The sequence below is a fragment of the Saccharomycodes ludwigii genome, chromosome VII, assembly GCF_020623625.1.
Source record: "Saccharomycodes ludwigii strain NBRC 1722 chromosome VII, whole genome shotgun sequence".
Classification (NCBI taxonomy): Eukaryota; Fungi; Ascomycota; class Saccharomycetes; order Saccharomycodales; family Saccharomycodaceae; genus Saccharomycodes; species Saccharomycodes ludwigii.
The window spans coordinates 307053-332725 of NC_060206.1; the positions used below are offsets into that span (position 1 = coordinate 307053).

General features: G+C 31.6%; 11 protein-coding genes and 3 non-coding genes across 14 annotated transcripts; 4 read left to right on the top strand and 10 right to left on the bottom strand.

The window, feature by feature from the left end:
- The first annotated feature begins 899 nt into the window (after nt 1-899).
- SCDLUD_005122 lies at nt 900-971 on the top strand. Its single transcript has one exon. It is a non-coding gene; the product is annotated as a tRNA-Glu (tRNA).
- Nucleotides 972-1238: 267 nt separating this feature from the next.
- Nucleotides 1239-2231, top strand: MYG1 (Myg1p; the record flags this gene model as incomplete). Its single annotated transcript, XM_046081079.1, has 1 exon — nt 1239-2231. One exon carries the CDS (start codon nt 1239-1241, stop codon nt 2229-2231), a length of 993 nt encoding a protein of 330 aa, XP_045932720.1.
- Nucleotides 2232-2991: 760 nt separating this feature from the next.
- On the bottom strand, nt 2992-4050 carry SCDLUD_005124 (zinc-dependent alcohol dehydrogenase; the record flags this gene model as incomplete). The annotated part of the gene is made up of 1 exon (XM_046081080.1): nt 2992-4050. The coding sequence occupies one exon, from the start codon at nt 4048-4050 to the stop codon at nt 2992-2994; it is 1059 nt and encodes a 352-aa protein (XP_045932721.1).
- A 319-nt stretch (nt 4051-4369) lies between these two features.
- SCDLUD_005125 (uncharacterized protein) lies at nt 4370-5014 on the bottom strand (the record flags this gene model as incomplete). Its single annotated transcript, XM_046076928.1, has 2 exons — nt 4370-4575; nt 4993-5014. The coding sequence occupies 2 exons, from the start codon at nt 5012-5014 to the stop codon at nt 4370-4372; spliced, it is 228 nt and encodes a 75-aa protein (XP_045932722.1).
- A 1628-nt stretch (nt 5015-6642) lies between these two features.
- On the top strand, nt 6643-7410 carry TRP1 (phosphoribosylanthranilate isomerase TRP1; the record flags this gene model as incomplete). Its single annotated transcript, XM_046081081.1, has 1 exon — nt 6643-7410. The coding sequence occupies one exon, from the start codon at nt 6643-6645 to the stop codon at nt 7408-7410; it is 768 nt and encodes a 255-aa protein (XP_045932723.1).
- A 73-nt stretch (nt 7411-7483) lies between these two features.
- IPP1 (inorganic diphosphatase IPP1) lies at nt 7484-8341 on the bottom strand (the record flags this gene model as incomplete). The annotated part of the gene is made up of 1 exon (XM_046081082.1): nt 7484-8341. The coding sequence occupies one exon, from the start codon at nt 8339-8341 to the stop codon at nt 7484-7486; it is 858 nt and encodes a 285-aa protein (XP_045932724.1).
- A 588-nt stretch (nt 8342-8929) lies between these two features.
- SCDLUD_005128 lies at nt 8930-9003 on the bottom strand. The gene has a single exon. It is a non-coding gene; the product is annotated as a tRNA-Val (tRNA).
- A 1403-nt stretch (nt 9004-10406) lies between these two features.
- On the bottom strand, nt 10407-10994 carry APC11 (anaphase promoting complex subunit 11; the record flags this gene model as incomplete). The annotated part of the gene is made up of 1 exon (XM_046081083.1): nt 10407-10994. One exon carries the CDS (start codon nt 10992-10994, stop codon nt 10407-10409), a length of 588 nt encoding a protein of 195 aa, XP_045932725.1.
- A 260-nt stretch (nt 10995-11254) lies between these two features.
- SCDLUD_005130 (uncharacterized protein) lies at nt 11255-15442 on the bottom strand (the record flags this gene model as incomplete). The annotated part of the gene is made up of 1 exon (XM_046081084.1): nt 11255-15442. One exon carries the CDS (start codon nt 15440-15442, stop codon nt 11255-11257), a length of 4188 nt encoding a protein of 1395 aa, XP_045932726.1.
- A 477-nt stretch (nt 15443-15919) lies between these two features.
- Nucleotides 15920-16468, bottom strand: NPC2 (sterol transporter; the record flags this gene model as incomplete). Its single annotated transcript, XM_046081085.1, has 1 exon — nt 15920-16468. One exon carries the CDS (start codon nt 16466-16468, stop codon nt 15920-15922), a length of 549 nt encoding a protein of 182 aa, XP_045932727.1.
- A 1052-nt stretch (nt 16469-17520) lies between these two features.
- SIT4 (type 2A-related serine/threonine-protein phosphatase SIT4) lies at nt 17521-18483 on the bottom strand (the record flags this gene model as incomplete). The annotated part of the gene is made up of 1 exon (XM_046081086.1): nt 17521-18483. One exon carries the CDS (start codon nt 18481-18483, stop codon nt 17521-17523), a length of 963 nt encoding a protein of 320 aa, XP_045932728.1.
- Nucleotides 18484-20345: 1862 nt separating this feature from the next.
- On the top strand, nt 20346-20417 carry SCDLUD_005133. The gene has a single exon. It is a non-coding gene; the product is annotated as a tRNA-Arg (tRNA).
- Nucleotides 20418-20646: 229 nt separating this feature from the next.
- MRPL10 (mitochondrial 54S ribosomal protein uL15m) lies at nt 20647-21597 on the bottom strand (the record flags this gene model as incomplete). The annotated part of the gene is made up of 1 exon (XM_046081087.1): nt 20647-21597. The coding sequence occupies one exon, from the start codon at nt 21595-21597 to the stop codon at nt 20647-20649; it is 951 nt and encodes a 316-aa protein (XP_045932729.1).
- Nucleotides 21598-22257: 660 nt separating this feature from the next.
- On the bottom strand, nt 22258-24720 carry SCDLUD_005135 (uncharacterized protein; the record flags this gene model as incomplete). Its single annotated transcript, XM_046081088.1, has 1 exon — nt 22258-24720. The coding sequence occupies one exon, from the start codon at nt 24718-24720 to the stop codon at nt 22258-22260; it is 2463 nt and encodes an 820-aa protein (XP_045932730.1).
- Between the last annotated feature and the right edge of the window lie 953 nt (nt 24721-25673).

Here is a 25673-nt window from a genome sequence, read left to right on the forward strand (position 1 = left end):
TTTTTTTTTTTTTCCTTTCTTTTCTTTTTTATTATTGTTCACGTAAGATACGTAAATGGTGAGTCTAAACAAAGTAAAAAGATGATTATGACAAATTTAAGATAATTTGGAAAAGTAAGAAGAAAAAAAAAATTTTTTTTTTAATTTGTGTATCTTTTATTCATTTTTGTTTTTATTTGTATTTATATTTCTATTATTATTATTATTATTATTATTATTATTATTATTATTTTTTTTTTTTTTTTTTTTATTTGCCATATTGAATTATCCGGGTATATTACTCACGTGACGTGCCGTAAGTGAAAACTATTTTAATTTATTATGAATAATTAATTACTCGATAACATCTCTTTTAGAATATATTTCATTAATTTGAAAGTACATCTACTAAAGTAATTAAAACATAGTTACTTAAAAAGAATAATTTACTACTACCTCTCAAATATTACTTGTTCACTAATAGAAATATGCTATCAAAAACGATGAAACTATGATATGCAATTTGTAATATGTTACTTGTCTTCACTCTATTTTTACCACTATGCTGTTTTCCTTCAAATAAAGGCCGACAGAAATCTCGAGAAGCATACGTGCCGTAATATGAAAGGCGCTTGTAAACGTCTATTATAGGTAATATTCAAAACACAATTGGTAAGCACGGTTAGTAATAAATGGTTAGCCACCAATCATTAGAATCAACAATGAAAATGAGAGTAAGAGCACTTAAGAAAAGCATATCTTTCAAAATATTGTTAAAGATTGATTTATAATCTAAATAATCTTTTCTATTATTATTTTATATATATAAAGTGAACTAGAACGAGAAATTCATTGCCAAATCCGAACCCGTGGTTGTTACGAGGAAGTCTGAATTACGTTTTCAAAATCTCATTCATTAGTCCGATATAGTGTAGCGGCTATCACATCACGCTTTCACCGTGGAGATCGGGGTTCGACTCCCCGTATCGGAGTTTTATTTTTCTGTTTATAAATTACAAGCAAATATAAATTTTTTTTTTTCCTCTTTTTCTTTTTCCCCTTTCTTTATTTCTCGTTTCTTTTTTTTCTCCTTTCTTTGTTTCCCTTTTCTTTTTCCCTTTTCTTTTTCCCTTTTCTTTTTTTTCTCTTTTCTTTTTCCTTAAAAATAATCCAAAGGGTAAATATCGATGTCTGGCATTAAAAGAAATTCTCCTAAACAAGACTCAAAAACCGACAAAAGCAAAAAGTCTAAATCAAATATGGTTCCCGAAAAAGTTATCTGTACCCATTCAGGCTCATTCCATGCCGATGAAGCTTTGGCTGTTTACATGATCAAACTATTACCAGAATACTCCAATAGTAAACTAATTAGATCTAGAAAAACGGAAGATTGGGAAAAAGCAGATATCATTGTTGATGTTTGTGGCGTTTACGACGAAACTCAACATAAATATGATCATCATCAACGTACTTTCCAAGAATATTTCGATAAGGAAAAAAAAACCACTACTAAACTAAGTAGTGCCGGCTTAATCTACAAACATTTTGGCAAAAGAATTATTCAACTTTTGTTGTCCCATGCCAATGAAGATGAGAAAATGCTGGATGTTTTGTATAATAAAATTTATGATGATTTTATTGAAAGTGTTGATGCAAATGACAACGGTGTCTCTGCTTATCCATCGTCCATTGAACCAGGCTTTAAAAATGGATTGTTAACTTTGCCAGGTGTTATTTCCTCGATGAATCCTAATTGGAATCACCCAGATCAAAGTGACGCCCATTTTGATAAATGCTTTTTAGAAGCTAGTAAATTTATTGGTGATATTTTTGTTAGGTATGTTAAAAACTTGGGAGAATCTTGGTATCCAGCCAAAACCATTGTTGAAGAGTCAATTAACAATAGGTTTACTGTTGATCCAGAAAGGGGTGCTATAATTAAATTCACTCAATTTGTCCCATGGAAGGAGCATTTACATGCTATTGAAAAGGAATTAGGAATAGAAAATCAAATCAAATTTGTTTTGTTCCCTGATAATTCTGGCAGCTGGAGAGTTTCTACTGTAACCATTTCACCAGGCTCCTTTGAATTCAGATTAGGTTTACCTACTGAATGGAGAGGATTGAGAGACGATGAATTGAGTGCTAAAAGCGCTATTCCAAATTGTGTCTTTGTTCATGCCGCCGGGTTTATTGGTGGTAATAAAACTGAGGAAGGTGCTTTAAAAATGGCTCAAGCAAGTTTTTTGTAGCTAATAAATGACAAACGTTGTCTATCTTGCTCAGTGATATTTATTATTTATTTGTGCTTGATATATTTTTATATGTCGAGCCTACGTCTTTAGCATTGCTTAATACAAGTAAATTTAATAATTTTTTTTTTTTTTTTTTTGTAACTTTCTCAGAAGACTTTTGTATGCACTTCCTTTGCAAAAAAAAAAAAAAAAAAAAAAAAAAAAAAAAAAAAATCGACCTTTTAACTCTAATCATTGTAAATTAACTTAGCTTGAATATTGGCATTGATGTCATTATAAAAGATTTTGGTCTTGTATACAGAAAGTATGATAGCTTTTTAGATAACCCCGCTGTCTGTTGTTGTATTACTGATCAGTTTGCTTTTGCAACTTCGCTAATGCTGAACTTTATTTTGATATTGTCAGTATCACATCTGCCATAAGCTTTAAGGGTTAATGTGCCAACGGGAACATATCACAATTGTCAGTTTTCGAGTAAAAACCTGTTAAAATGTCAAAATCACATATGATCAAACGGACTTTTACTGACCCTCACAAAAAATCTTAAAAAAACTAAAAAAAGGGTTCCTAGATTTAGCACGGCTCAAACCCCAACCAAAATCAAGCCAGCTAATAACTACAAAAAAAGCTTACAAGAAATCAAGTAAAACCACACACAAAACAGCCTTGAAAAGGCAAAAAAAGTATATCGAAAAATAAAACATTAAAAAAATTTCGTCACATTATATAAAAGCTTAAAAAATTATATCATTTCCGCTTATTTGGAAGTGTCAACAACAACACGACCCAACAATTTGTTGTCGGCCATCTTTTGGTAAATTTCTGGTAAGTCACTCAATGGTTCAATAGTGATTGGGGATCTAACCAAACCTCTGGCGAAGAAGTCCAAAGCTTGTCTGGTATCAGCTCTGTTACCGACATAAGAACCAGCAACCTTGAAAGATTTGGAAACTTGGTCGAAAACATCAGAGATACACTTAGCACCACTTGGCATACCAACCAAAACAACAGTACCGTTAGCTCTAACGTATTCAGTGGAAGCAGAAATAGCTTTTTCAGAAACGGAAACGTTAATGACACCGTGAGCACCACCGTTGGTAGCCTTCACAACAGCAGCTGGAATATCCTTTTCTTTGGTGTAGTCAATGAAATATTCACCACCACATTTTTCGAACAATTCTTTCTTACCTTCACCACCATCAATACCAACAACTCTGTAACCCATAGCCTTGGCGTATTGAGTGGCCAAAGAACCTAAACCACCAGCAGCACCACTGATAGCAACCCAGTCACCAGCAATCAATTCAGCAGTCTTCAAAGCCTTGTAGACGGTAACACCGGCACACAAGATTGGAGCAACTTCAGCCAAATCAGTACCTTTTGGGATCTTGGCGGCTTGGACAGCATCGGCGGTAGCATATTGTTGGAAAGAACCGTCATGGGTGTAACCAGACAAATCAGCATGTTTACAGTTAGATTCGTTACCTAACTCACAGTATTCACAGTTCATACAAGAACCGTTCAACCATTTAATACCGGCTAAATCACCAATCTTCCAGCCCTTGACAGAGGCACCCATAGCAACAACGACACCAGCACCTTCGTGACCACCGATCAATGGCAACTTCAATGGAACATGGTCGGCCCAGTCACCTTTGTAAGCGTGCAAATCAGTGTGACAGACACCAGAGTATTTGACATTGATCAAAATTTCATTTGGCTTTGGGGTTGGGACTGGCAAGTCTTTGTATTCTAATTTACCACCGGCTTCGTAGAAAATAACACCTTTTTGAGTTTTTGGGATTTCGAAGGACATGTTTTTGTTTAGAGTTTGTTTATTAGAGTTTTGTATTGTATATTGACTTATACTATTCTGGGGTTTTATATTTTTCCTTAACAACTAAAAATAAAATGAAAAAGGAAAAATTGATAGAAATGATGGATGACAAAATCATAAATTGGAAGAAAGAAAGCAAATATGGAAGCTCTTATATATAATTTTTTTTTTTTATTTTTAATTTTTATTTTAACTCTCTTTTCTTTTCTTTTTTTTTTTTTTTTTTTAAATTTTTTATTCCATTCTACTATGTTCAACTGGTCAATTAGTTGAACTCCAAAAAGTAACATACAATATTTTAATTAATTTGGAAATCAAATGATGAGAAATTTTTTTTGAGCGTTATTTTCAGTAAGCGGTGATTTTGGACAACAGCAGTGGCGGCACCAGCAGCAGTAGCAGCAGTAGTGGCAGCAGTAGTGGCAGCAGTAGTAGCAGCAGTAGTAGCAACAGTAGTAGCAACCGCAGTAGCAACAGCAGCATCCCACTTGGAGGAAAGCGGAACTTTTCTTTTTTATTTTTATTTTTATTTTTAGGATGGAAACCAAATGATTTTTCCGAAAAATGTTGCATCACAATACCTCGTACATCTTTTGCCCACTCTTTTCTTTCCCACTCACCCCTCTTTTGCCCACTCTCTCCCCAAAAAAAGAAAAAGAAAAAAAAAAAAAACACGAGATATTTTCTAAAATGGGAAGATATGCTTATAAAAAACAAGGGAGCAGAAAAACGTCCACAAAACATGCAACCATTTCACATTTTAAAAGTTGTCTTTCTCCTTTTTTTTTTATAAGAATCTTATACGGATTCTAGAAATTAGCAAATTTACGATAACCGGAAAGAAAAATAAATAAATAAATAAATAAATAGTCAACTTAACGAATAAAAATAAGATTCTTAATTTTCAAGCAAGTATTTTACGTGTCTCGTTAACAGTTGGCATGATTAATAAACAGCTACTCTTTTTTTTTTTTTTTTTTTTTAACTTGGAAATTGAGAGGCGAAGCGGCGATCAACAAAATAAAAAATAAAAAAAGCCAGTGATAACAGTAACAACAAGAGTTCCCTTAAATATCTCGCATTCATAAACACGTTATTATTACAACCACGTGGAATGACTTACTATTACTTTATAATATACGAAATAAAGTCACTTAATAGCTACAATAACTATTTCCCCGCTCTTTTCCTTTTTTTTTTTTTGTTTTTCTATGATTTTATCCTTCTCTTTCAAGTCTCTTTTATTATTACCTTTTCCCCTTTAACATTGTTCCATGTTGAATCAACTTTAACGATTAAAAATTTGCTTGTTAACAGCTTTTAAAATGGAAAACCTTGATAAACATCAATTACTATCGTCGATACCACTTTATACCCGTTGACCCGAGTTCCGATTAATTTTCTAATTGACTTGTCTTTTAATATCCCTTTTTCTTTCTTGAAAAACACAAAAGCACTTTCATAAAACTTTATTTCCTTTTTATCATTAACTTTCAACATTTGTCGATTAAAGAATTGGCCTATGCTTTTTTAAATTTCAAATTGTAGTTGATTTAAAAAATAGCGAAAGGAAAAAAAAAAAAAAAAAAGAAAAAAAAAAAGTTAGTTAATATTTCTTTGTTCGGGTAAAGTGTATGTTTATATTATGATCCCCGATGTATACAACATTTTTTGTTCGGATAACACGTCTGAATGGACATATACACGTGCGTATATGATACACCTTTGGTCTAGAATATAATTTCATGCCAATATTTCTGAACGAAAATACATACTGAAATGTATTCAAGCATTTTCTTTTATTTCTCTTTGCTGATCAGACTTCAAGCACTCGTTGTACCATTGTTGATGTCAAAAAAGGGAAACATATATGTAGTATGCTTCAACCACTTTACATGTGTGCCTTGCTTTGTGCTTTTCTTATGCTATCTCAAAAGTTTTGGGAAAAGCAAGCGTGTCAGTTGATCTAAGCTTGAGTTGAAATGTGTTCATAACATAGAGTAAAGGGAATCAAGAGTAGAATTAACTAGCCTAATTTCTTGTTATTTTTTTATCCATGTCCTTTATATACTACTGTTATATATATATATATATATTTTATTTTTTTTTATTAAACTTTTAATTATTCAGTTTTGAAGTCGAACTTTTTATTTTTATTTTTATTTTTTAACCTGAAAGGACATTGGTCATGTGTGTTATAGCACGACTCTATTAAAAATAATTGAATAGAAAAAAAAAAAGCTATTAATGCGGAATAAATTCAGTAATAAAGTCAAACGTCATATGTACAATGCACACAAGAATTACATTTCTTATTCTTTTCTTTCTCTCTCCCCTTATTCTTTTTTCATCCATAACCATTTGGGTTAAAAAAATCTGAAATTTATACAGCCTTTTAGCTTTTTTTATTTTTTTTTTAATTTTTTCCACTTTTTACATGGAGGGCGATCGTTTATACAGCTTTCTCTCCCCCTCCCCCTCCCCTCACTTCTTACTATTACTAAGCTGTACACAAAGCAGTCTAATTAAAGGAATATAAACAATCGAAAATATTCGAAAAACTATAAATCAATGACCTCAAAAAACAAAATAATAAAAATTTGCGGTGTTAAGTCGGTACAAGATTGTGCAACTGCAATCTCACTAAACGCAAACAACATAGGTATAATCTGTGTACCCAATAAGAAAAGAACGTGTGATCCATTAACAGCCAAAGAAATAAGTAATCTGGTCCACCAATCTAAAGATGTCGAATTAGTTGGTGTTTTCCAAAAACAAGGCATTGAAGAGATCTTAGACATCTCAAAAGATTACGGTTTGGATATAATACAAATCCATGATGATAATCCTCAATGGATTGAACTGGTTATAAATAATATCAAGTACGGTAATGTTACCACTGATGATGATGATGATACTCGGAAAAAATACAAATTTTATAAAAGAATGTGTTTTCCAAGAGATTGCGACGAAATCATCAGATTAACTGAATATTTTAATACTACAACAAATAATAAAGTTTTCGAGAATTTACTTATTTTATTTGATGGAGAACAAGGCGGCACCGGAGAACAACTAAACTGGCCTGGAATTCAAGCTTTTTTAAAGAAATATTACGATAATACTAATTTCCCTGAAAATAAAAAGTTCAATTTTATTCTAGCTGGAGGTCTAACACCAGATAATGTTTCACAAGCAATCAAAACAATACCCCTAATCACTGGGGTTGATGTAAGCGGTGGTGTAGAAAAGAGCAACCAAGTTATTGGTAGTAATAATACGAAAGATTTAATAAAATTGCAAAACTTTATTAAAAATTCTCAACAAGCATTTTTCTAATATTTTATATAGCTAATTAAATAGTTTATAATAATTGCTGTCATTATAATTTACTTTTACTTGCACCATGCAGTTAAGCAGATCCAGAAATAAAGAACCACTTGTCAATAGACTTGTCAATTGGAGCATCTGGCAATGGAGCAGCCTTTGGAATAACAGTGTCCGGTTTATATGTTGGAGTATCCTTCAAAGTAGTATTGGTTAAATCAATCTTCTTGGAATCAACAGCTTTACCAGAAATCAATATCTTCCAGGCTTCATTACATTCCTTAATAACCTCTAAAGCATACTTCTTATTTTTAGCTTCACCACTAAAGGCAAATTGGTTTTCTGGCTTGCCATCAGGGATTTTGTAAATTCTAAACCATTCATTGGTGGCTCTTAACAAACCTGGCATATGTTTTTCAACATCTTCAATGTCATTCATCTTTGGAGCTAATGGATCGTTGATGTCAATAACAATAACCTTCCAATCGGTCTCACCTTCATCCAACAAGGCCATAACACCCAAAACTTTGACTTGTTTAACTTGACCAGTATAAGCAACACTTTCACCAATTTCTAAAACATCTAATGGATCGTTGTCACCAACAGCTTTGGTTTCTGGGTGGGTTTCATTTGGATCTTCCCAGGTTTGTGGGAAAGCACCATAGTTTTGAATATAACCATGATGTGGGAAACAGTTTCTTACAAATCTTAATTTACCCTTCTTGGTATCTTGAATAATTGGGTTTAAAGCGTCTTCCTTGGTGATTTCCAATTTGGCGTTGGTCCATCTTGGAATTTCAACAACCATGTTTAAGATACCCTTTTCTTTATCGGCATACAATGGAATATCATGGAATGGAGAAACAACTTTACCATCATGTTCAATGTATAATTTGTAGTCTAAGGTGTACTTAGCGCCAATTTGTCTTGTAGTGTAAACCATATTTTTTTCTTTTTCTTCTGATTTGTTTGTTTCTTTCTTTTCTTTCAAAAAAAAATTGTTTTTCTTTAATTTATAATTTAAAAACTGTACGAGAAGAAAAACTGAAAGGGCAGAAGAGTAACATTTAAGTAACATTTTTAACAGCAAAAGAAAGAAGGAAAGGGACTGATAAATGTTAAGGGAATGTGAATAAAAAACTTTGAAAGAAAAATATTTATATATATATTTTTTTTCTGTCTTTTTTTCTATCTTTTTTTCTTTTTTTCTATCTTTTTTTCTTTCTTTCTTTCTTTCTTTCTCTTTCGAATGAAAGCGAAGCATATTAAAAAGAATGAAAAGAGTAAAAAAAATAAAAATAAAAAGCAAGTAGAAAACACCGTAGATGCATATACTATGAAAAAGTGTGGTATTTTTCTTGTTGTCGTTTTGTGCGCACTTTTCAAATAATTGGTTTGTAATAATAATAATAACAAAAATGTCTATAAAAAACTTTTTTTTTTTTTTTCAACTATTTTGAATATTTTGGTTCTAATGACAAATTAGCAAATTCTGAAAAAAAAAAAGAAGTAAAAAATAAAAAGTATCAACTGATTTTGCCCAGGATCGAACTGGGGACGTTCTGCGTGTTAAGCAGATGCCATAACCAACTAGACCACAAAACCAGGTATTCGAATTTTGTTATGAAGTAGAATTGTGTTTATCACAATCCGTACAGAATATAGAATGATCGGTTAATAAAAGATCGGTTAATAAAAGATCGGTTAATAAAGGATCGGTTAATAAAGGACCAACCAATAATAATATAACATTGTCGTGTCAACATCGAAACAAGAACAGAAACAGAAACGTGAAAATAAATCGTATATAAAGAGAGGATTTATTCAAGAGAAATCAATTATGAAATTAGTTATAATATATAAGTTATTAGTTAAAAGTATATAAAAGAGGAAGCAACAAACTATTACATCTGCCTTGATATAAATAGTAAAGTATCAAATCTGTTTACTAACCCTGCCCCTCTCAGTATATCCTCTCTGCGACATAACAAATTTCTTTTATGAAGTAGAATTCTCTTTATCACGCTTTATACGAAATGCAAGTACTTCCGAGGATATGGAGAGTACCTAACATACGGAGACCGCCGCAAGAAGGAAAATATGCCCGGCGGACAACGATGAAACATTGGAAAAGGTTAACACAAACATAAGATAAAAGGTGAAAAGAGATGATTTATTTAGAGTAGTTGATTATGAAATATATAAGCTATAGTTTTATTAGTTAAAAAGTATATAAAAGAGGAAGCAACTAACTATTACATCTGTCTTGCTATAAGTAGTAGAATATTAAAATAACTTTATTTATCTCCTTTGCCTTTCCCATATATTTACTTCCCGACATAACAGAATCTAGTAAATGCCTAATTCATTATTATTCTCAAAAATTACTGGCTCGACTTCGGCAACTAGTTTTTTGTTCTTTTTGGGATTTTATATCATGACAGCCATATAATTTCGTGTCTTTTATTATTTAAGATACAATTGTATTCTCTCTGTGTTGATCAGAAAAACTTGCTTCTTTCCCCAGTACTATTTCACAAAATTAAACATATTCCTTTAATATATTAATCCTTAAAACTCAAATAATCATTTATGCTAACAAGCATCGATATATTTATGTTTATATGTGTATTTGGGTTCATTGGAGATATTACTTACTTTTTCTCATGTTCTGTTGCGGAACAGTATGTAAACTATATGAAATTAAACAATGAGTCTCATTCTATTCCACTTTATACAAAATACATACAATACAATAAGCACCCATCAATTCTATCATCAACAATATACCGTAAATTGTTGAAAAATAATTAAAATAAACAAAATTGAAAATAAAATGAAACCTATTTCAGCGCCTTTCATAATTAGACATGTCTCTTTTGGTTTTAAATAATCTCTTTATAAAGAGATTTTATATATCCTAATACTACTTTTGACTCGCTTTTTTTGTTTTTTTTTTTTTTTTATCTAATAAATCTACTACATTAATAAGTGTACCATCAATAATTTCACATTAATATGTTATCTTCATAACCTTCATAGCTAGAGTATCGTACATCATCACTACCATCGCCATATTCGTATTCTTCATCGTCCTCCTCTTCAATGCTAACTCTTTGATTTCTTCCCTGGTCATCAGCTTCTTCATCAGCAACTAGAACATCTTCTTCAATTATAAAATCACCATCATTATCTTCTTCAACAATAACAGTGTCAACGCCTGCACCAATAACATCCCCATTATCAGGATTCGCACCCTTGCCTAATTTAATGAAATATTCAATCTGTGGTTTATTAATGTCTATATCGGGCCTTAAACTGAAAAATTGTCTACACATCGGACATAGTCCTTTTGAAGTAGGCGTAAGCAACCATTTCGTTATGCAATGTAGGTGGAAATTATGACTGCATTCACCGACTACCAATGGGCATTTTTCACCAGGTATTTTACATTTAGGACAGGTGCCGTTGTAACTTACTCTACAAATACCACAAACATCATCGTCATACGTAATATTATTTTTAGTATTAACATTTGATGGAATATCCCATGACCACGCACATACACAATGCACATTATTAACTTCTAACAACATTATATTATAGTCTCTTGTTGTCGTTATTGTTGTTAATTTTTTTTTTTTTTTTTTTTTTTTGTGTTTTTTTTTTTTTGTCTCTATATATAATATATACTATACGTTATTCTACATTGGCAGGAAAAAAAAAAAAAAATAGATTAAAGGCTCTTAAATTTTGTGTTATTGATGGGATGTCCGGATTCTGCAACCTCCTTTTTTGTCCGAGAAGCTCCCCCCCCCACCTTCTTTCCCCTCTTCATTCCCGCTGCCAATTTTAATCACCTTTTATGCAATTTAATATATAGCACAATATAAGCCAAAAGTCTATAAATAAACCAACACACAACGCCTGCACCTAGCCAATTTCTATTATTTCTAACTAGTCCATATTCTTTTAATACTTCGGGCCCAGTAATAGTATCTCCATTGTCCAACACTATTTTCAAATCAGGTGGAAATGCATAGTTAATAAGACTAACTGTAATATAATTCAACGGACTCAAATAATTGAATCCCTTCAACACTTTATCCATTTTCAATGACATTAATCCACTCATCCCACACCCAATACTAATTATAATACTAATTATATTAACGACAAACCCAGGTTGCTCAAATAGGGTATTGGTTAATATTCCCAACGATTCGCCGCAGGCCATAAATACAAAGACACCATAGACAGTAATGAAAAAATTACTTGCCGTACGAGGTAAACCAACAACCAGCACAGAAAAACAACTGTATATAATGGAGGCAAGTACTGACATGGGTAACTCCAGTGTCATATACGCCAAGAAAAACGAACTAGCAGTGGTGAATACACCATCTGCATATTCATGGTAAAATGCATCTCTTTCCTGAGGATAAACTGCTAAATTACTTAGCATCCCAGTAAAATACAGCGACGAGCTTTGTTGAACTAACCCTAGCCTATTAGTAATACTAATTTCATTATGTTTCAGTGGCGCAAAGTATAACGCCAATATAATACTTATGCCCGGCACCTGTGTGAATCTTGCCACTAATGGATTAATATCTCTGATGATGCACTTAAATTGTCTGGCTAAACAAACCTTATACCCAGTTAAAAACCCAGCTTTACGATCACCGTCCACGATAATTGTGGTGCTCTTGGTATCTGCAATTTCACTATACATTCCTTGGCTCTCCTTATTCCATTCATTTATGATTTTATCCACTCTTTTCCTAGAAATGCCCTCGTTCACTTCATTTTGTGTGTTCAAAGAGATTAAATCCAAATAGAAATCAGCAATGTTAGTTAATTCAGGACACCTAAACCGCAAATTTGGATTAGAAAAGAAAAAAGTTTCCATTTCTGTGGGTGTGCCATTGAATACGACATATCCGCCCTTGGCTATTAATAGAACGTTCCCAAACTTATAAAACATCTCAGCCCGTGGTTGATGTATGGTCACTATAACTGTTGTATTATGCGAGATCTTATGCAATAATTCCATAATAGTACTGGCAGTAAAACTATCAAGACCACTGGTTGGTTCATCTAAAATAACCACTTTTGGTCGTGTTAATAGTTGAACACCAATAGAAACTCTTCTCTTTTCACCACCGCTAATTCCCTTGTTCCATTCATCCCCAACTAATGTATCTTTACAATGCCACAACCCCAATGACATAATTATATCCTCAACTTGTTGCTTTTGTTGAGTGTCCGACAAATGTGTCAATCTTAATTTGCTTGCATAATACAGTGTTTCCCAGACAGTCAATCTGCTTAGCAAATGGTCATCATTCTGTTTAACATATGAGCACATTTTGCTAAAGTTTACATTATCGGTAACTATTTCCCCGTCATCCACAACGATTTGACCGGTATACTTGTATTGCTTCGAAAACTGGAAAAAACTATCATTAGAGTTTAATCTGTTGGCCATATAATTCAGTAGAGTTGATTTGCCTGATCCCGAGGGTCCCATGATCACATTAACTTTATTTTTCACAAATTTTGCATTGATGTCGTTTAAAATTTGTATGGTTTCTTTCTTGTTTGTGTTAACTTTTAGGTTGATATTCCTTAGCTCCACATCTACGCCAACATCCTCCTTATGTAGTTCACTGATTTTGTCCACCTGTATCTCCTCAACTTTTTCTAAATCAGAAGAAGAACTTTTCTTGTTTTCATTTTTGTTGTCACTATGATTTTTAAATTTCACATTGCTATTAACTTGTGATATGTCTATAGTTTTCAAGTGTAGCAGGCAAATAACCACACCGCCCATACCGATGACCCAACAGAATAATATAACTATAGGATCGGTTATCCAATTTGACGGAAAACCTAGAGAGTTTAATAATCCTGTATAAGTGCTGTTTGATTTAGACGTAAATTCATTGGACAATAAGGCACCAAATGAAACCCACAAAAAGGTAATATACTTGGTCCATCTGACATAGACTGGCATCTTTGCTGCGTTAACGAAAAAGCCACACGCAAAGGATTGCAAAGTATAGGCTAAATTCCCAACCAAAGAAGCCTGACTGAAATTTCTGCTAAGGGAAACAGAGATTAAAGCCAGGTTAGTCGACGTTTGATGCATTAATAAAGTTACTGAAAAATAAATGAAAAAATTTTTGCAGGTGTTGTTATTTTCACCATGGCTTTCGTCTAAACCAAACATAAAATATGTGATAATGGAAAAAATTAATGGAATCGGGAAATCTTCAATTAAAAACTTGGAAAGTTTTCTTGCAACAAAGAAACTTTGCGGGGTAACCACCCTGTTGACTTTTAATCTTTCCATATCATACATTTTCATGTCAACTTCACATAGTCTATATGTTTCAAAAATCAAGACTAGGTAGCTTTGTAGCGCAGCGCCTGTATATATAGAGGCGGTTATTGTTCTTAATATTGTTGGGTCTTGTGTTTTATTATTTGCTACCGGTCTGTAGTATATCCATCCATTAACCAAGCCGATAATGATGGGCTCACTTAGAGACCCAAAAAAGGTTAATTTGTCTCTAATTGACAATTTCAAGGACCTGAAAAACTGTACTTTAACCTGCTCAATAAAACCAACACTTGAGGAGACAAATTTGTAGTTTTGTGCAATAGAAGTGGTAGGCGTGCAAGACTGTTGTTCGGTATAAGATTGTTGTTCGGCATAATACTGCCACTTCTGTGCTAATTTTTTCAAAACTGCACAAGATTTTAACCTCATTTCTTCACTCCTGGTATCAATACTACAACAGTCTATATAATAATCGCATGGATTAAGGAATTTAGAGGGCAATGGCAAATCGCAATACTGAGTGAAATAACCAACCATGTTGTTGACTTTGCCTGTATAAATCAAGTTACCTGTAGATAATATAATCAGTTGGTCCAACATTTTTTCAAAAATATCCGATCTTGGCTGGTGAATGCTTAAGATAAAAGTGGTTCCGTACTGTGAACTTAATTTGTTTAATGTTTGCATCAGTAAAATAGCAGTATAGGAATCCAACCCTGTTGTTGGTTCATCTAAAAACATGATTGAGGGATTAGATATCATCTGAAGAGCGATACACAATCTCCTCTTCTCACCACCTGATAGAGTGGTTTTCTTATCCGATATTTGAGTATCGCTGCAATATTTTAAGCCCAATTCCATCAATAGCTGATCTACTATTTTCTTCTTATTTGGTTTCGATACATGGGGTAGTTTTAAGTCAGCAGATATTTCTAGAATTTCTCTTGGTGTCAAATTGTTGGGTAAGATGTCTTGTTGTTGTAAATAAGCAACTTTTATACATGTGGTAGAACCATGTTCTTTTTGTTTACGATCCGAGGTAGCAGGTTGTGTTGGATTTTCTTCAGTTTCTAAATAATACTGACCCTCAGTGTACAACTTATTCCCTGATGGGACAATCTTATTCCAAAAGTGAGAAGTGCTTTGGATATTGCTTTGTTTATTCTTGTTGGAAACGCAATACTCGTTGTAGGACATCATAAAATTTAACAAAGTAGTTTTTCCCGAACCTGATCCACCAATAATCCCGCAAACACATCCTGCGGGTATATCTAGAGATATATTATTTAAAATAATCTTTTTAGATCCATTGGAGGTGATACTGTCATCCAGTAAGGATGTGGAACCAGTACTATCAGAAATACTTTTCAAATGCTCGGTCGAAATGAATAAGTTTCTAATTTTTAAAGATACTTTTGGATTACGCAATAGTCCCATAGATGCAGCGCTTGTATTTGTATTAGCGTTATTATCATTCTTAATATCAAATATATTCAATTTGTTATCTGTTGTTGATAGTAAAAAATTATCTGTTGTAATATTCGGCTCATCTTTGATTATATTATCAGATTTTTCCTTTATTACTGTAGTTGGGTTATCAATGTTAATATCAGGATATGTAGAAATACTGTCACTGGTGTCATTGGTGGAATTATAATATTGGAGGCCGTTATAGTCTCTGCTAGTAATAGCCATATTTTTTTTTATTCTTTATTTTGTCCTTTTCTCTCCCCCCCCACTCTGATGGTTCTTATTATTTTAATACGTGCTGTAATTTTTATGGTTTATTTTCTGTTAAATAATTTAGAACGAAATAGGAAAGTTTTTTTTTTTTGTTGTTGTGTGTGTAAATAGGCGAAGGAGAGAAAGAAAAAGAGGCATATTATACGAACGAGATGCAAAATGTTAATAAAATAAAAAAAAGTATATAATATAATGTAATATTTTTTTTTTTTTAAATTATTGATAAAAAGCATATGTATCTGTGTTTTATATATTAAAATAAGATAAACAAAAACAAATCAAAATAAAATAAAAGACAGCAAATCAATCCGGAAAAAATAAAAAATAAAAAATAAAAAATAAAAAATAAAAAATAAAAAATAAAAAATAAAAAAAAATAAAAAAACTTTTTCTTCCTCTTCTGAGAGGGTAAAGCTAGCCGACATAATATTATGGGAATGTAACATCACCTGTTAAACAAGTAATTTCAGAATCATCATAATTATAAGCTCTAACATTTACTGAGTAAGTACCTGGTGGAACTTCTTGTGGAATCTCAACAATTTTAGTTACATCATAAAATCCTGGTTGAAGAGGACATTCCAAGCCATCGATATCATTTTCTTCTAGTTGCTCACATAAATCATAAGTTTGGGAGATTAGTCTGATGTAACCTAATCTAACTTCGACATCGATATAAGAGCCATAATCAATAATAGTTGGAGATTTCAAGACACCCTTAGCCTTGATTTCTAGTTCCGAACCTCTAACTGGTGGATTTGGAGACAAATCGATTTCATTAATATTTAAACTCTGGACCTCTAATAAATCACATTGTAACAATGGAGAGTCGCCATTTATGGGTCTGAGATCAGCACCATCATTTAGTTTTTTAGCATCAAAAAAATGGGTTTTCATGGAGTTAAAAAAGGATATTGGGAAACATTGAACCAATGAGGAGAACAGCAATAAGAAAGATAGTAAAGGCAATGACTGCATGATTAAATGTTATTGATGTTGTTAGCTGGTGTTATTATATAATGAGACAAAAATGACAATGGTGGGTATTGCTATCACTGATAGTTTTTATTGATATATTGGTACCTCTGGGTGAGAAGAGAAGAAGAGAAAAGAAAGATTTTTTTTTTTATAGGTGGTACATATTTTGTGTAAGTGGATTAAATATAAAAGATTAAAATTGTTGATAATATGGAACAGGCGAAATAAAAATGGGAAACAGGAATTAAAAGAGAAGAGAAAAGAGAAAAAGTGCTTTATATTTTACCACCGCGCCACTCGCCATGAGAATGTCTTTTGTTTATTGTTATGAATAATCTTATTGTTCTATTCTTATCTTGATAAATATTTCTTGTCACATTGCTCATTTTCTCTCTGCGAGCTTTCGTAAATAATAATAAAATAAAACCCGCACGTGTCATGTGATATCTTTGATTATGACTTTTTTTTACCCTTTTTGCTCTTCTGCTTACAAAAAAAGACAGTCGGTTGAATGCGTTACTTATAATAATTATTTGTTTTTGTTTACATTTTTAAATTTAAATTTCATCAGAAAAGTACTCCATATCATAAATAATAAATTTTAATACTTAAAAATAAACAAATAATAACCTGTTAAGTTTCCTGTTGGTCATATCCTAAAACCTCGGTCTCAATGCCATTCGGTAAAAAAAAAACAAAAACAAACAAAAAAAAAAAAGCATTTAGAAACATATATAATATTAAAAACATTACTCATTAGACAAAAAAAAAAAAAAAAAAAAAAAGATTAATAATAATAACAATAACAATAACAACAATAATAATAATACATAAATTTGTTTTCGATTTTTAGTTGACCATCTTGTACTAATATGTCTTGAAAAAGAAAAAGAAAAAAAAAAAAAAAAAAAAAAAAAAAAAGAAAACTTAAATGAAAATACATGTAGACAAGTGAAATCATTTAAAATAATAATGAAACAAAACTTTAATAAAATCAATCTTACTTCTAATAAAATAAATATCATGTCTATTCTTACTCAACCATCATTGGGTTACAAAAAGTAACCTCCTCTATTATTGTTTACCATACTATTACCATTATTACCGCTACCACCAGGACTACCAGCCCCTGCTGCTTCATCCTCTTGTACAGCACTAAATATCTTAAAGGTAGGGTCCAAATCTTCATCAACTTTCATAACACTAGCAACGTTACCACATCTATAACAATAATTAGGAGCACTCCAAACAGTCACCACATCCTTTTTAGGAAAATGATACTTGAAACCCTCCATAACTAATTGATGTGCTCTAGCTATTAGTTGTAGTCCATTTACATAGTTAAATTCTCTAGCAACTTTACTACCAAATAACCAACCAGCTCCACGGGGGGACACTTGCCAAGATTCAACATTGTCAGGATCACTCCATAGTAAATCACTAAATCCACCTTCATGGGGCACTTCTTGAGCTCTACTTAATACTCTAATTTGATCTAACATTCTGATTTCTGGCGACAACCCCCCATGGACACACAATATCTTGCCATCAATGATAGCAGCCAAGGTTAAAAAATCGAAAACCTGACAACAATACTTCCAAACTGTGGTGGAACCGTATTTATTTAAACATTCTTCATAAAACCCATAAACTTGAGTAATTTGTCTTGATTCATGATTACCTCTAACTAAAGTCATTCTGTTCGGATACTTCACTTTTAGACACATTAGCAAAGTAAAAGTTTCCAATGAATAATAACCTCTATCGACGTAATCACCTAAAAAAACATAATTTATATTTTCATTAGGGAACCCTCCGCTTGTTCTAAATAGTTCTAGTAAGTCATGGAATTGTCCATGTATATCACCACAAACTGTTACTGGCGTTTTAACTGGTTGAATATTTGATTCTTCCATTAGTAATTCTTTACACAATTCACACAGCTGTTTCATTTCATGTTCTGTTAATGGTTGACATTTTTTTATCTTTTCTAGCCATTCATCTGGCCCGGTCATTATTTATGGTGATGACTGTTAAGTAAATTAATGTGTTTTTTTTTATTTCTTCTTCTTCTTCTTCTTCTTCTCCTTTTTAGAAAAAACCAAAGTTAAATAGAAATGGTTCAAACTATATATATATATATATAGATATATATAGCTATTCTGTTAGTATTAGTGTTATTCTTAAGATATACAACTTAGCAAACTTGAAAAAGTATTAGTTAAAGTGACAATGATAGTGGCACTAAATTAAAAAAAAGAAAATACCTTCAACACGAAAGCAAAAATTAAACACAGCAACAGCAATAAAAAAAAAATAAAAAAAAAGTATGAAAAAAATTCGCAGATTCATTAAAGAAATTTTTTCAAATTAAAAAAAAATTTTTTTGTTCTTTTTTTTTTTTTTTTTTTTTTTTTTTGTTTCAATTTTTTTTTTTTTACTTTCGCGCCCCCTACAAAAAAAATTAATATATAAAAAGGAATTCCATACGAATATAATAATTAAACAACCAATTAATCAACAAGTGTCAATTGCTCAAACAAAAGTCTATTCTTATATATTATATCACAAGATCACACCTGAAAAATTAGTCTTTTCTATGCTAAATGGAAATAGTAATGACTACAAATCACTTTCCAATTTTATACCTTATCATGTCATAAAAGAAGTGATGTTAATAATTTACTGACAGAGTATTATCTTGTTTCCTCCATATATACATGTTTTTAAATACCAATTCGCTTAATTAAAACAAAACAATGATGGAATCTCAAATACTTTAAATCCTTCCATATGCTTTGCTATACTTTTGTTGATTAAATCTCTATGAGCTCAGTGTTTTTGTTATTAACTAATTCTTAGTACACGGTTTCATTCAATGTATATCATCTCATTCTTGTGTTATCCCGGCACTTTTTTTTGGATTTATTCGAGTTATGTTTCCTAGAACATTATATGAAGGTGTTTTTGAAAGGTTTACTTGGCTTTACAACAAAACATCGTTGTAATAAAATAACTCACAATTACTTATAATAATTAGCGACCCAATAGGTAAATAACTTCTCTATTCTATTTAATTTTTTATTACAAATACACATTAGGAAAATTATCTAAGAGTAGAAAATGCCCAGCAGTAATATCTCAAAAAACCTTCTTCCTTTTATACTCTTTTAAAATTTACGCTTTTAATTTTCATTCCACAGGAATTATGACTACTCATACAAATATAATAATAATAATAATATGTTATTCATGTTTTGATTACATGGGTAATAGTTATGATATATGTTTATATACCTAATACATTATTGAGCTGATTGTTATGTACTCCTAGTACGCGTTGTGATGCCAAATTTTTTTTTTTTTTTTTTTTTTTTTTTTTTTTACTTATGTAAATTCTAGATATCAACTACAAACTTATATATATTTCACGACAGATTATTAACCAAATCCTTTAATACCTCATCTCTTTATATATATATATATATATGATTAATTTTTCTTATGCCAATCTTCATTTGTCCCATATTTTTTTAATATGTTTCTAATTACGAAAGGAATTTCCTGATCACAGATTGTTAACACACTTTGTACCAGTCTTGTAAAGAACATGATTCTATCTCACAACAGAGATCAAAACAGAAAAAAAAAAAAAAGAAAGAAATAAATCATATGTAAAGAGGTGATTTATTTAGAGAATTAAGCATGAAATTAGTTATTAATATATAAGTTAGAGTTTTATTAGTTAAAAAGTATATAAAAGAGGAAGCAACTAACTATTACATCTGTCTTGATATAAGTAGTAGAATATATTAAATCTATTATTAACTCTCTTTCATAGTATATTATCTCTGTAAATACAATAAGACATGAACAAGCTCGCATGGCGTAATGGCAACGCGTCTGACTTCTAATCAGAAGATTCTGGGTTCGACCCCCAGTGTGAGTGTTTTATTTTTCATCCCCCTGCAAAAAACTTTTTACCAAAAAAAAACAAAGTATTGTCATTAAAGACGAATAGTCATCCATAATCGAAACTGCTTTAGAAATTATAACATACCAATATAGACAATAGAATATGTACATGAATATTATATATAGTATATTTAAGATAATATATATGCTGTTTCCCCTTTGTGTGTTCCTCTGCAGTTTTTTTTTTTATTTTATATGTAGAACTACAGCTTGTGGGTGACTTTTTCAAAACTGTTCAAACTCAGGATCCTATTTTTAACAAGATTACCTGTTGTTTGCTGCTGCTGCTGCTCTTCCTTTATTTTTTCAATTTGAACTTCTAATAAGGACTTCTTACCAGTTTTTTTAATAGTGGATCTGGCCATTGATTTACCACTTGCCATCTCTTCTCTAGCTTTCTTAATCATCAGAGCAAATTCATTATCTTTTTCAACAGCCAAATATCCCCTTTTACTTTTATCCAAATAATACTCAATATCTTTCCTTCTTGTTGGACGAGCAGGCAAGGGCAATCTTCCATATTTTTCCAAAAACCATTCAGGGTTCAATAAAGCACGCAAACTCAATTTAGAATAATACTTTGCAACAAATTCACCACCATTTTCTTCGATTGTCCTAATAGCACTTGCACTAGCTTTAGTTGCTTCTATTTTTAGAGGTGGTAAAGTATACCTAGTTGATTTCCCACTAATAATTTTGACGCCATCTACAATGCGGCCAGTTACCAATCCTAAATCTTGCATAGCTTTCATATCCAAATTTAAAGTGCCTGACTGCTGTCCTTGGGACACCGCCAAAAACTGGTCTAATCTGCCAGTACGATAGAAAAAAGCTAATCTATCTAAATTCAATTCGCTTAACTTCAAAGCATTTGTGTGCTTGAACCCAATCTTTGGAAATAACTTATAAATCGGAGTTTGACCACCTTCAAACCAACTTTTAACTTTGCCTCTTGCCTTTTGACCCTTTTGACCTTTACCACTTGTCTTACCGTAGCCTGACGATGGACCTCTACCTACTCTCTTTGGTGAAAACTTAGTAGACCCTTCTGCAGGTTTTAAATCTGATAATATAGATATACAACGTTTGGTTGTTGTGCTACAGGAAGAAAACAAAACATTGGTAAATCTCGTAACACCAATATTTCTAAGCATTTTTTTTGTTTTTATTATTTTTGTTTAGTAACTGTTTATTTATTAATTATCCTTCTCCCTCTTGGAATTTCTGAATTCAAAACGATTTTGCTATTAATTTGCAAGGTAGAAAAAGAAGAAGAGAAAAACCTTTAGAAATAATCTTTTTTTTGGATATAATTAAAAACATTGAGAGAAAAATTTTTTTATTTTATTCTTTTCTGTTTTTACATATTTTTTTTTTCGTTAAATAACTTTTGATAGTATTGTCTGTATCATTTCGTACGAAATAAAAACCGAGAAATCAAAAACAGCTTAACATTTTGTTTATTTTATGTACAACTTAAAAGATTATTATTAAACTTTGTATTATTAAACTTTGTACTATTAAACGTAGGGTATATACTAATGATAAATATCGAGAAAAAAAAAAAATTAGAAAATTAAAAAACTAAAATTAAAATAACTCATGACTAATAAAATGAATGTGTGTATGCTAAAATAAAATATAACAAATGCCAGAAAAAAAAAAAAAAAAAAAACTAAAATAGAATAAAAAACCTAAAAGCTCAAAAAAAAAAAAAAAAAAATATGAACTTTAATAAACAAATAACCTAAAAGAAAATAATACGTGAAACGAAAAGGACTAAATCGTATCCAAAGATAATACAAACCAACGTATCATCCCATCCTACTACTCCTACTATATTTGCTATATCTCACATCTGGATTAATAACTTTCAAAGCACCACCGCTTCCACGATTATAACTTTCGTCGTCGTCTTCATCATAATTATCATCGTCATCGTAGTCCTCAATTTCATTGTCATCTAGCTCATCATTGGAATCATTATGGTATGGGTTATAATCATGAAATACTTCTTCAAATGAAGAAATTCTTCTATCGTTATTACCAAGGTCCAAATCAGTATAATGGTCGTCGATTTCGATTTCCTCTTCATTATCTTCCCCTGCATCTGCTTTATTGGCCTTTTTAGTGCTATGATTAATATCATTCTTTTCACCACTTCCAATCATACTTGAAGACCTTGTGGTGGAAGAGTCGTGGAAATTGGTATCATCATTGGAACTATCATTATTATTATTAATATTATTTTCGTAGCCTTCGTCGTCATCATCGTCTCTAAATTCTTCGGCTATAATTGGTGCAATCAAAGCGTGGTTGTTGTGCATGTTATTGGTACCATTACCATCACCATCACCATCAACAGACGCCTTATTTCTTAGTCTAGACGCAAAAGATCCTTTACTTCCCATGGTATTGTTTTTACTATTACCTCTTGCAAATCCCATGATCTTGAAACTATCCAGTCTTTTACCGCTTGTTGCACCATCACTCGTAGATTTACCATTATTGTTGAAACTGGCAGTATTACTACTACTATTGGTAGTGATATTACTAGCGACTTCATCATCTTGTGGTGGCAATCCAAATGAATAAGGCTGATACTGTTTGGTTTCTTCTAAATCGGGTTTTTCGTTCTTCTTATGGTGCCTATACCACAAAATAAACAATATACATGATAATATTAAAATACCAACAACTACGCCAACAACAATACCAACGATAGCACCAGTACTTATGGATTTAGATACTGATGTTGATTTACCGTTGCTATTATATCCATTCATAGCAACAGCAGTATTTGATGATGCCCCTGCATTTGTTGGTTGAACAGATCTCGTTTCTGTGATCACAATATATGAGGTCACAGGTGCATTGTTGCCGGAGGTGGTAATGTTGTTATTTGCACCATCGTTATTTGTGTTTATACTATGTGATAAGGTGGTTATTACACGGGAGGTGATTATTTCTGTAGTTAATTTGGGAATAATTGTAGTGGATGATCTCATAGATTGAGGCAAAGTGGTAGAACTTGTGGAAGTAGTAGAGCTTGTGGAAGTAGTAGAGCTTGTGGAAGTAGTAGAGCTTGTGGAAGTAGTAGAGCTTGTAGGAATAATAGAACTTGTAGAAGTAGTAGAGCTTGTAGGAATAATAGAACTTGTAGGAATAATAGAACTTGTAGGAATAATAGAACTTGTAGGAATAATAGAACTTGTAGGAATAGTAGAACTTGTAGAAATAATAGAACTTGTAGAAATAATAGAACTTGTAGAAATAATAGAACTTGTGGGAACAACAGAGCTTGTAGAAATAATAGAACTTGTGGGAACAACAGAGCTTGCAGAACTAGTAGATATTATGCTTTGTGTAAGTAGTAAAGTTGAACTTGTCATAATTGATGAAATTGAACTACTTTGTACGCTTGAAGAACTTACCGTGATGGAAATACTTAGTACAGTTGACACACTAGAAGTACTTGGAATATTCGAGCTAGTACTAGCAGTGCTACTATAACTTAAAATAGTTGACGTAACAGGGTTAAAATTAGAACTCGTATATAATACACTGGAAATACTATCAATATCGGAACTAATACCACTGGAACTGGCAGAAAAATAAATAGAACTAACAATATTAGAAATGGAAGAAGAGGAACTGAGTACACTGGTAGTTAAATAATTGTATTGAGCGGAACTAGTTAAAATCTGAGAAGAATAATAATTGGAAGTGGAGGTGGAAGAAGTAGGTGTAGAGATACTACTGGTAGAAGTTGAAGAAATAAGTGTGGAAGTACTACTGGCAGAAGTTGAAGAAGTAAGTGTAGAAGTACTACTAATAGTATCCTGTAGTTGTCCCAAATCATTAGCATTAACATAAATATTTAAATATCCATCACCACCACACATTTGTTGAGGATACCCATTACAACCAACATTACAATTAGTCGAGTCAACACTTTGTAGCTCGGTCAAAAACTCAGCTGACGAACCACAGTAACATGTTCCACCATCCAATAACCCCAAAATGCTTTCCCCATCACATTGTTCTTCACACCAACCCACACTTTGATAAATATATTCTCCCTTACTTGTTAAATATTGCTGTACATCACTTAATTTATAACAACCCTGCGAATCGAAGATATCTGCCAAAACTGGTGTGGTGTTTAGGAGAACTAAAAATGAAAACACTAGCATAAATAAAGACGAAAATCGTATTGATCCAAAAGTCCCATTATTATTAGCATAATAACAATAATAAAAAATAGAGATTAACATAATATTCTATCTCTATGAATATGTCAATGGGTATATATGTATATGCTTTTTCGTTTTACAATTATTATTATACCTTTAATATTGATAATCTCCGTTTGGTGTTTTTCTTGCTACCCTAGATGCCTAGTTGTATGGGCTCGACTCATTGTTTAAAGCACTAATTAAAAATTAATAAATGAATATATATATATATATATATATATATGCGTGAAATAAGATCTCGAGCTTTAAAAAAAAAAAAGAAAAAACAACAACAACAACAACAACAACCAATCAATAAGTCCCTTTGTCATATTTATTTTGTATTTACCTTTGAGATCTACGCTCTTATCTGTGTATAACAATAGAAATAAATATGTGGGTAAAAGAAAGAATTAAACTGCGGTATTTTCTGGGACTTGTTAAGAGCAGGGAAAAAGAAAAAAAGCGAAAGCTTTATTTATTTTTATTTTTATTTTTATTTTTATTTTTATTTTTGTTTTTCGTATATTTGAAAATAAAAGAAGCATTGATAAACAAACAAACAAGTAAATAATATATAATATTATCTCTTTTTTTATTTTAGTTTCTATTACTTATCAGTCAGAACTATACCAAGTAAATGTATACTTTTGGTTATAAAACCAGTTAAGGATATGCATCACGTGCTTTAAAGAATAAAAGCATTATTTGTAATATGTATAATTATTTCCCTTTCTATCCCTCCACTCTTCCCCTATATATCCGAGCATCTCGTGATTGGCGGAATACTGTTCGGACAATATGGTTTGTGTGCGATATGTCATAATAAGTTTTATTTTTTTGTTAGGGGAATCGAAATAATCAGCTACGGTTGATTACTGTGGCAAAAACACATTTTACAGCAGGGGCCGTAACTGCAAAAAAAAAATAAAAAAAAAAAAAAAAAATCAATTGTGATTCGGACCCTTCCATTTCCCGCGTTCGGACTTTTC